Source organism: Drosophila santomea, chromosome 3R (genome assembly GCF_016746245.2).
Source record: "Drosophila santomea strain STO CAGO 1482 chromosome 3R, Prin_Dsan_1.1, whole genome shotgun sequence".
NCBI lineage: Eukaryota > Metazoa > Arthropoda > Insecta > Diptera > Drosophilidae > Drosophila > Drosophila santomea.
The window spans coordinates 22382551-22393163 of record NC_053019.2 but is presented as its reverse complement, the minus strand read 5'-3'; the positions used below and the strand labels follow the sequence as shown (position 1 = coordinate 22393163).

At 46.6% G+C, this 10613-nt stretch overlaps 1 protein-coding gene across 1 annotated transcript; it reads left to right on the top strand.

Moving 5' to 3' along the window:
- Positions 1-269: 269 nt before the first annotated feature.
- Positions 270-5264, top strand: LOC120453959 (peptidyl-prolyl cis-trans isomerase G). Its single transcript, XM_039638908.2, has 8 exons — positions 270-668; positions 1304-1391; positions 2139-2168; positions 2232-2371; positions 2431-2575; positions 2650-2776; positions 2842-3036; positions 3095-5264. Exons 1-8 carry the CDS (start codon positions 365-367, stop codon positions 5096-5098), a joined length of 3033 nt encoding a protein of 1010 aa, XP_039494842.1. The 5' UTR covers positions 270-364; the 3' UTR covers positions 5099-5264.
- Positions 5265-10613: the final 5349 nt, after the last annotated feature.

The window sequence follows — 10613 nt, the reverse complement described above, 5'->3', positions numbered from 1 at the left end:
CATTGAAGATATATTTTCAACCCCATGTTCAAGCAATATTGATGATTTTATTTAAAAGCATGAACTGAAAATTGCTTGCTGTTAGACTCCAATTAAATGTTTTGGCTATGTATAACCCCGATATTGCAGTCTTTAAGAACGCAAATACAAATACAAATTTATTAACAAATTTAGCAAATAATAATATATAAAATGAAATATCGATACTCAAATAAAATGCAAAGTGTTGGATATCGATATTTGTAACTGTATGTTTTTGACATCCCAAGTTTTAAAAATAGCTGGCAACGCCGACATTGTGCAACGCGAAAACGGCGAGAAATACGTATTAAACAGCATTTATTGGCGAAAATCGGCGTAAATAATGACGGTAAACAAGCGCGACGCGGGTGCAACGCGACCGCGATGCTTCTTCGACATTTCCCTTGGCGGACTGGGCGTGGGCCGCATTGTTTTCGAGCTCTACAGCGATGTGGCGCCTAAGACGGCGGAGAATTTCCGCGCACTCTGCACGGGCGAAAAGGGAGTCGGCCAGGTCACCGGCAAGAAGCTGCAGTACAAGGGCGTGATATTCCACCGGGTGGTCAAGGACTTCATGGTCCAGGCGGGCGACTTCTCCGCGGGCAACGGCACCGGCGGCGAGTCTATCTACGGCGGGACATTCGAGGGTGAGTTCTTCCGGTCACATACAGATATCTGTGTATGTATGTATGCACACGCGTCTGCCGCAAAAATCAATACAGTGGGTATCTGATAAGAGGAACAGAAAACATAAGGGAAGTTAATGAGGGGGGATAATGACACTTAGTTTGGCAGCCATTATGCCTGATTGTATGATTCCCATTTCGGCCTTTTAAAAAGTTCCAACCAATTACCTCTAAACAACTCTACAATAATCCACTTAGTTTAACAAGCTGCAAAGATTTAGAAAGAAGATCTGTGTAGAAAAGACTGAAATCTTTTGATGTGCCCTTATTTCAAACAAATACCCCATTTAAATGTCAAAAATAAATGCGCATTTCGCATCGTCACTCAAGCGACTCAATTTAAATGTACATTTTGGCATATATTTCCATCAGAAATATAAGGGAATGGTGCATACTCATTTACATGTTGCTAATTATACGTCTAGGTGGAAAACAAGTGGAAAATGGGTCAAATAAGCAAATAGAAGCGGTTTTAGGCAACTCCAATTACATGGGCATTAAAAAGTTGTTTAGAAGATTACGTTTTTGAGGTGCTCATCTTGGGCTTTTAAGTAGAAATGTGGAATTGGTTTAAGCAATCTTACTCCTCTTTCCAGATGAGAGCTTCGACAAGAAGCACGATCGTCCCTTCCTGCTGTCGATGGCCAACCGGGGCAAGAACACCAATGGCTCGCAGTTCTTTATGTAAGTGCTCTCAATGGAGGGCCGTAACCGGCTGGTCCGGATTCCGGACTCCGGACTAACGTGGCCGTAAATTTAGTTTCAGTTCTCTTTCAGGCAACGATAATTCAGCTAAAAACTCTCTTCGCCTTCTTTTTGATCTATACTTAAACCTCTGTTGTTGTTCATTAATCTATTGCCATTTAGCCTTAGCCCGTGGGCAGTAAAGTGTGTGCTTGCGTCCCACTGACCAGCGGACAGATGCATCGCAATATCGCAATCTGTCCTCCATGGGCCGATGCACCGCCATCCACCATCCCCAGTGCATTTGGTCTGTGGGTCCAAAAACCAAGTGAAAGACGATGCAGGTCTTTTAGCTCCCTGGTCTTTGGTCTCTAAGTCTCCGGGCCTTGGTTCTCGTTCCTGGCTCTCAGTGTGTCTCTCTCTCTCTCGCTTTGTGGATCTTGTGGCGGAATCTTGGTGTGGATCCTCCCGATGTATCTGCTAGATGACGATGTGCTGGCCATGGCCAGCTGCAGCGACTCTTGTGGTTGGTGGCTTGCCAAAATCTTGTGTGCCACCTCTGCCACCTACACGTAGAAACCTTTAAACTTTGTTGCACATGACATTGTCTCCACCTCAACCGACAACAGCAACCACAACAACAACTGAACCAACAACACCGATTTCAACTACAACTGCCTACTGCAGCCCAACAACCAGTTAGCCAAAGTAAAGAATATTTTTCTCTTCTTCTGTTTCTCATTGTAGTACAACACAGCCTGCGCCACATTTGGACAAGTAAGTTAGCCCTAAGCAGCCCTTAAAAGATCACCATTCTAACGTCATGTTTCCTCGTTGCAGTATCCATGTTGTATTCGGCCAAGTTATATCGGGTCAGGAGTTGGTGCGACAATTGGAGGATTTGCCCGTCGATCGGAACTCTCGCCCGCTGCAGGATGCAGCCATTGCCAACTGTGGCGAATTAGTTAGACAGATAAAGGGTACGAATGCCATCCATTTACACATAACTATTATACTTGACAAGCCTTTCGTCACTTAGCCAAAAAGGAGAAGAAGCGAAAGAGGCGCTCCACGGCCACTGATGACTCACAGAGCGAGGAAAGTGAGGCTGAGGCTAAGGCCGAGCGCAAGGACAAGAAGAAAAAACGCAGCCGCAAAGAGACAAAGTCCAGCGATAGCGAAGAGTATGTGATGTGCAATATCTTGTATATATTCGGTTTATAGTTTTAATTTTGTAATCTGTTTCACATTTGTATAGCGATGAAGCAAGACGTGGCAACGGAAAGCATGACCAGAATCCGCAGGATGATGACGAGGATCGCGAGGAAGGCGAGCTGCATCCGTTGGTCACAATTACAAAGATAGATCCTAACGAGATACCAGAGGTAACTGAACTGGATTCTCTTATTATTATTGCATATCCATATTTTTAAATTCTTTTTGTATTCAGGTATCGAACAAATTCCTAATGCGCGCGGAGCGATCAAAGTCGCGAGATCGTGAGGACCGTGGAGCACGTGGACAGGAACGCGATCGAGGCAGGGATCAGGAGAGAGAGCGCAATCGTAACCACTTCGGTTGGTCAAAGAAACAGGCACCGCCCACATCGCGCAGCGGTCGCATTGTCAAAGGTCGTGGAGTGTTTGTGAGTATAGAACAACTTGTAACGCCTCAAACCATTTCTAATATGAAACACTTTACAGCGCTTTCGAACCCCGTCGCGTAGTCGTTCGCGAAGCACTACGCCACCTCACTGGAAACACGCCCAGAAGCGCACCATCAAGTTGTCCGACTTGGAGCGCATTGAGGAGGAGAGCAAGATGCGCGAGGAGGAGGTGAAGCGTCGCGAGCACGAGAGAAAGCGTCGCCACGAGGAGGCCACAAAGAATCCCAAGCAGTCGTTCTTCGAGCTATCCCATGCCAGCACGTACGGTGGTAAAGTAACTCCGGATAGGTTCTCTCCAGAGCACAAAACCAAGTCAAAGGACACCGGCGAGCGCGGTAAAGCCAAGGAGAGAGAAAAAGCCAGCGAGAAGGATAAAGCGAAGGAAGTGACTCCCGTCAAGCGCCGCAAGTCGATGGACATGAATGCCTTGGACTACGAGCAGCAAACAGAAAGCGAAGCCGAGTCCGAAGACGAGGAACAGTTAAAGGTGAAACCACCAACCAAGCAGGATATCAAAGTAGAGTCGTCGACCAGCAGGGATCGCAACGCTAAACGCGATGAGCGCAAGCCCGATGAGAAAGCCAAGCCAAAGCGCAGTCGTTCTCGGAGCCCTCGTCGCCAGTCGCCTCCACGTCGTCAGCAACGTTCGCCCGCCCGACGTCCTGGTCAAAACATTAACCAATCCAATCAAAATCAGTTTAATCGTGGCAATCGCCGTAATCCGTTCGCGGACAGGGATCGCCGCCGTCGCTCGCGCTCTCAGGATAATGAGTACCGCAATCGTTTCCCCCTCTCGCCAATCAGAGGACGCGGCTCGCCCAGTGGAGACCGCCGGCGTCAGCAGCGCTCCCGCAGTCAGAACCGTAGGCAGGATTCGCCCAGCCAGAGGCGTCAGATGTCGCCGGGCAGAAAACGTCAGGATTCGCCGGGTAGGAAGCGTCCGAACTCGACGGAAAGAAAGCGACGAGACTCCCCTGAAAGAAAACGAGACGATTCAAACGACCGGAAGCGAGAGGCTTCTGCGAACTGGAAGCGTGAGGATTCACCTGGAAAGAAGCGCAAGGACTCTGCCAACAGGAAAAGAGAGGATTCCCAAGATAAGAAGATACAGGACAGCAACAAGCAGGAAGATTCTGCGGGAAAGAAACGAGGGGATAGCCCGAGCAAGAAGCGAAAGGATTCTGACAAGAAGCGTCAGGACTCTCCTGTGAAAAGACAAGAATCGCCTGGCAGAAGGCGTCAGGACTCTCAGGACAAAAAGCGGCAGGATTCGCCAGGTAGAAAACAGGATTCTCCCGCCAAAAAACGAGCGGAGTCCGCCGACAAAAAGCAACAAGACTCGGTTGCCAAAAGACACGAATCACCAGGCCGAAGGCGTAAGGACTCGCCGGAAAGAAAACGCAGGGACTCGCCTGACAGAAGGCGCAAGGATTCACCGGCCAGACGACGCCAGGAATCCTCCGGCAGAAGGCGTCAGGACTCCGATGGCAGAAGACGTCGCGAATCGTCCGGCAACAGACGCAGTCGCAGCCGCGGGCGTCGGCACAGCTCGTCGCGCAGTCGCAGCCCCTCAACTAGTCGCTCGCGCCGCCGCCGCTCGCGCAGCCCGCTGCCCAAGCTCACCTCCGCGCTGCCCATGAGCGAGGAGCGCGAGAAGGCGGCCCGCGAGAAGATGCAGAAGCGTGCGGAGGCCGCGCTGCTGATGAAGGAGCACATGCGCAACGAGATCGCCAAGGAGGAGGAACGGCGCCTGGAGAAACAGCGCCAGGACGACATGGAGAAGGAGCGCACCACCCGCGAGCTCAACGAACTGGAGCGCCTCAAGGCCGAGACGCTCAGGAAGCTGCAGGACGAGGAGCGTGTGGATTCTGTCGGCCAGGAAGCGGATGCTGCCACCGGAAGTGAGGCGAAAACAGATGCCACCAGCACTAGCGCCAGCACCAGGAGCAAACGCGAGTCCAGCACGGAGGATCGGCATCGCGACAAGAAGCGCAAGCACAAGAAGTCCAAGAAGTCCTCGGCGCGATCCGATTCCGATTAATCAAAATCAAACTAATCCTAGACCGTAGTTGACACCCCAAAACAGCGACAGACCACCTGGTCATGTTCCACCAATTTCAGGCCTCCCCTCGAAATTGCAATTGTAAAAATCGCGACCCCCAAGTTTTTGTAGCTAAGTCCGTTTAATAAAGATAAACGTCACTGTACTGATCGACTGTCAATTTATTTATTTATTTATTTATTAGTAGTACTACGTGGTACGTACATTTACTTAATACCTTTTTTCTGCATCTGCAAAGATATTTATACATATTTAGTTTACCTAACTAACATGTCAATGTGTAAAACTAATAATTTATAGATCTGCATGTTATATAATTTCTTATTGAATTGACTTTTTGTACTAGAATATATAATTTTTAAAAGCCAAATATTTCTAAATATTTATTTTCAATATTCCAAAGCCCTGGAAAAAAATGAAGATTAAATAGCCGTGTTCCGCACCTAGCCAAGACTTAAGCCTAGGTGGTGAACTCAGATACTAGCTTAGTGCAGCCCATACAAAACGTGCCGCTGGCATTTGCTTTGCAGCACTTTTTTTAGCAAGGTTCAGGCGCTAGGTGGCGCCACTTCTAAAAGGACTAAAAGGACATTTATGTGCCTATATTTTGTTTAATTTCTTGTGAGGCCTGTTTTCGCGCTAATTCATTGAGTAGAAGAATATTTATTACCTAATTTCTGATGTGATTCAAATAATTGATATACCAACACTTTTCTCCAAGCTTTTTATATTTTAAATTTGCCTTTGAACCATCTGCAATCAAAGAGCTTTCCAAAATAATCCAACCACCCCACAAATCCAAACAGTTGCAAAGCAGAGTGCAATTGTTAAACAAATTACGCACTACAATATATTTTTAAATTCCGAGCAGATTTGTCGGAATTGCCATTTTCTTACTTGTTTAAACGCTCTAATTGCCAAGGGAACTTGCAAAAACACTCGTATATCCTCTGACCAAATTGCCCAGTGTTTGCCTAATATTCTTATATTTTATGTGCATTTCTTTCGGACCGAAGACGACCCTTTGGTTTCGAGAGACAAACAATGGCGAAGGAAGAAAAATAACACAACTGCAAGCTCAACTTTTGGGCTGTGGGTTGTTGTGGCTGTCGTTGCAAGCTGCAGGTGCAGCATTCCACAGCAAGAAAATGTGGCATAAAATGCAATACCTAGAATGGGAGTATTATGCACATGGAATGCTACAAAAATTTAATTTTATAAGTGAGTTCGGAACAAAAGTTTTTCCCTTTCTTTCTTCTTTAGTTTAAAAAGCTGTAAATTTGAACGTTGAAATCTTTATTTGTAAATCCGATTCAATTTTATTGATTAATTTCATTCAACAATAGAGACGCACACACATTGGCCTGGCATTTTGGTTGGTTTTTCCTTGTGTGTCGGTAGTTTTTCTTCTTGCAGCTCGTGCGTTGCAAGTTGCTGGTGTTGTTGTTGCTGTTGCGCCTAGGTGGTTGCCGGTTGCAAGTGCCACTGACAAACACAGCTGTCGAGTGCGGCGCTTAAATGGCAAGTAAACTGCAGCCGAGCGTTTGCTTTGCTAATTTCGCAGGCATTCAGCCTTTGCAGCCTTTGGAGCCTCTTCTCTAGTGCCACACCTACTTGGCCCGCCTCAGCGCTCCGCCCCCTCCGACAATTGTGTGGGCGTGGCTGTGCACTTGCTGCTTATTATTTGCACTCGGCAAGGCCAACAGCATAATAAATTGGGCGACAGGAGGAGGCGGTTTGCTCGGTTTGGTCGGTTCTGGTGTCGGGGTGAATCGGAAAATCTTTTATTCATGAATGCCGCCCCCAGCCACCCACTGCGTCCATAAAAATTGCACAATTTGAAGCGCTTTTCCCACTTTCCCCACGAGCCGCTTAGTCTGAGACGTATGTCCCCTAAAAAAAGAGAAAAAACGAAGACGAGGCGCCCAAGAAAAGAATTTACGCGCCTCGAGCGGCTCTCTCAAGGATTTCGGCAATGGCTCTCCTGGAGTCCTGCCCCACCCACTTCTGGCTGCAGGCGATAGTTGCATAAATCATAAAAGCCCCACTTGTTGTTGTCCTTGCACCTCCCAGCCCCCTTCTACCGCACCTCACTTTACTGGCAGGACTTTACGACACTTAAGTAACGCAAGTGGGCGGCGTGAGTGTCGCCAAATGTCTGAATTTGATTGCACGGCCACAACAGCGACTCAAGAGGTGCCACTCCCACTTCCACTTCCACTGCCACTTCCACTTCCAGTGCCCATCTCCATCACCATCTCCTTTACAAGGATAAAGGATTCAACTCCCCGCGAAGAACTTGGCGCATTTATTTATGAAGGTCTAAAGGTCTACCGAAATCCTTCTCCGCCCGCCGATTTTGCTCTTCAAATTCTATTACCGGAATATTTGAGTGAAAGAGCAGCGGTGCTGAAGGAAAATGCTGTTGTAAAGTGGATAAAACTTCAACAGGTTGGTTTGCCTAACCAAAACAGTGGATTTGTGACCACAACAGTGGTTTTCAGCATAAACAAACTTCCGCCAAAAATGTTTTTCCTTTGCAGTAATAACAAATATATTACCTTTTCAATACTGAAGTAAAGTTATTTCTAGACAGCAAGTGGCTGTAAGAGCTTCTCATGCATGAATGTATGTTTTTGAAAACATGTTTCAAAACTAAGAAAATCCTCGAAAAGCGCTTAATGCAAGTGCTCGATTGGCCACCTGCCACCAGCGAACAAGTGGCGCCCAACGAACACCACACTCGCCGCCATTTGAGGAGGGCCACGCACTTAATTTATGACTCGCCGTGCAATAATTCAAAGTCATAGGCCTCCAGAGGCCATTCAGGGAGCACTCGGCCACTCATTCGCTCAAGGGGCTTCCAGAGGGGGGCTTCTAGAGGGGGGCTTCCAGAGGGGGGCTTCTAGAGGGGGGTTCTAGAGGGAGGGGCATCTGGAGGGGTTGTTGGCCGGGCTATTGGCCAGGCTGTTAGCCGGGCTTACGGCAAACACCTCGCTCTGCGGCGGCATTTTGCGGAGGAATTTTTAATTAAAATATTAAAGCATTGGCTGGGCTGGCTGGCTGTGAGGTGTGTTTTTAATCTTGAAAATTGTTTTAATTGTTATTTAGGATTTGTTGCCGATGCTTGTTGTTTGTGTCCATCTTGTTTGCGGTGCAATTTATGTGCGCCTAATTAGAACAGACACAGCCGCGGTGTCAGAGGTTCTGGCTTTCCTCTCCGCTCCTCCTCCGCCGCTTTTCTTGTTTTTCTGTTTTCCCGCCTTACACAAAAGCCGCTTCATAATTACCATATTTTCAAATTACCATTGGCCAGGGCCATGGCCGCCATTTTCCTTCGGGCCCGCGGCCATAAAAGCTAATTGTATGCGTGCGTGGCTCAAGAGGAGGGTATGTGGTGTGGAGTGGGGAAAGGTAAATCCTTGGCATGTTGTTTCCCCGGTGATTTATATTTAATTGTTGTCATTATGGTCATCAGAAAGCGTGTGAAGTTCCTGCAGGACCTGGCGGCACTCTAGCACTGGCTGTCCTGGGATGATGGAGTGCCCCAGCTGCTGGCGGGAATTCCTCCTTAGAGTGTTGCTTGCCTGGGTCAACACGCTGACAGATGTCTAATTGCTGGCCAAAGTTTTCCCACAGCGATCTCTCTCTTCGAGGACTTTCCGCTCTCTTAGAATACGGCAAAGAGAAAGGAATGATGGCATTGGAACAGGACAACCGCGGCGCATGACTTGCATCCATTTCCATTCCGCTTAGCCATCGTTTGCGGCGCCTCGTTTCAGTTGCGGCACGTTGATGGCTCCACTTGGTCGTTGGGGGACTGCGGCTAGTGAGAGCGTGAGTTTAATCGAATTTGAGCAGAATATTCGATATTGATATTCATTAAATGCAATTCAATTAAATTCGGCTCTGATTTGGGTCTTGGCCGAATTATTATCACACGAGGCCGTGTGTCTCGTTGGAGTGACGCAGACGTAATTGAATAGTTGTGGATTTGATTATGCAATTGTGCCCCTCAAGTGGGCAAAACGGACAGTCAATTTGCCGCTGGCCATAGTAGTTCATCAGCATTCCGACCACCGGCAGAGCAATAAATAATTTTAATTATTCATAAAATAAAAGCGAACACTTATTTGCCTGATTAATACAATTTCCCCCGTTGAGTTCCAGCGTCCTCTCGTCGTCCTGCCACAAATGAAATTAAACATTTTTTCCTTTATCGCGATCTGGTTGCAAACGATGTTGAGCGCTGTTGAATGAAATCATCAGCACGAACAGCACGAGCTGTATTCATTAGTTGCATTAATTCAATATGACATCCCTTTTGCCATTTGTTTTGATGCCTCCCCTTAATCAACCCGCAAGCGATTGTATTTTAAATGATTATTAATTTAAATGCGTTTTATAGCTCCTCATGCGTAGCTTTACCCTATCGAAAGATACAAAAAGTCTATAGCCGTCATACTTTTAAATACGCCACTATCTGATTGCTAACTCAATATGCTGGAAAATGGATACTTTCGCTTTAATGAACATTAAAAGTTATTAAATAACTAAGATAATATATGCATTTATACATGCTTCTTACTGCAAACGAAGCTGTTTGTAAGCTAGAAGCTCTATTTATTAGTATAGAATCACTTTTCATGTAGTTCATAGAGTATCTTAAAAAGAGGCGTATTGCATATTGCCAGCCCAGTTTTAATTGACTTATAGCATAGTTGTGGCCATAGTTGTTGCAATTATTTACAAGCGTTTGTTATTGATGAAGCATGGCAATCGGAAAAATGACTGGCGTTAATGTAATTTCCCGATTTCAACAGTTGCATCCAGCTTTTGCAAATTAGCTCAGCAAAAAAGAAAATGAAAAAATAAACCATTTTCCATGGGGTTCGAGGCGCTGGATGGCCTGTTTTCCCACGAAAATGGGTTTTTCTCGATGGGGATGGGGAGAAAAACAAATTGCTTGGGACTTGTTTGTTTTGCAAAAATACTTTCCCATTTGCGATTGGGTTGCGGGCCTAGAGAAAAGTGCCTCGAGATGAAAATAGGGCTTCGTCATTTGCAAGTTCGACAGTTTTCCTCGAGCGTATCAAATCAAGCCACAAACAGCGCCACACAACCGCACTTACAGGTATCGAAAGTAAGTCGAGGGTCCTTCGGGCCGCCCAACCAGCAATATATTCCAATAAATATGAGACGGGAAATAAAATATCTCTCATTAAATGATGACAGAAGCAAATATGAAAACACGCTCGCGGCGGAAAATCATCCACCGAGTAGTAGGAGTAGGTGGTGCTTGGTAACGAAAACCAACCAAGATACGCAGCTCATTCGTGGGGGTAAAATGGATCTGGTTGGGGCATTAATTACAACTGTCTAAGTACGATTCTGGATGGCCCCAAAAACAAAGGTGGAAAGGTGGAAATTTGGGTGCAGAGGGTTGGAGGCCAAGTATGGGGAAAGCACTTGAGCTAAACAAATATTTAAGTTG

What these genes read in the sequence shown, in the direction of transcription:
- LOC120453959 (XM_039638908.2), top strand. Translation starts at nt 365, where the DNA reads ATGACGGTAAACAAGCGCGACGCGGGTGCAACGCGACCGCGATGCTTC. An exon ending in AATGGCTCGCAGTTCTTTAT is followed by an intron (nt 1,392 to 2,138) that starts GTAAGTGCTCTC and finishes TTCTCATTGTAG; the next exon opens with TACAACACAGCCTGCGCCAC. An exon ending in ATCCTAACGAGATACCAGAG is followed by an intron (nt 2,777 to 2,841) that starts GTAACTGAACTG and finishes TTTTGTATTCAG; the next exon opens with GTATCGAACAAATTCCTAAT.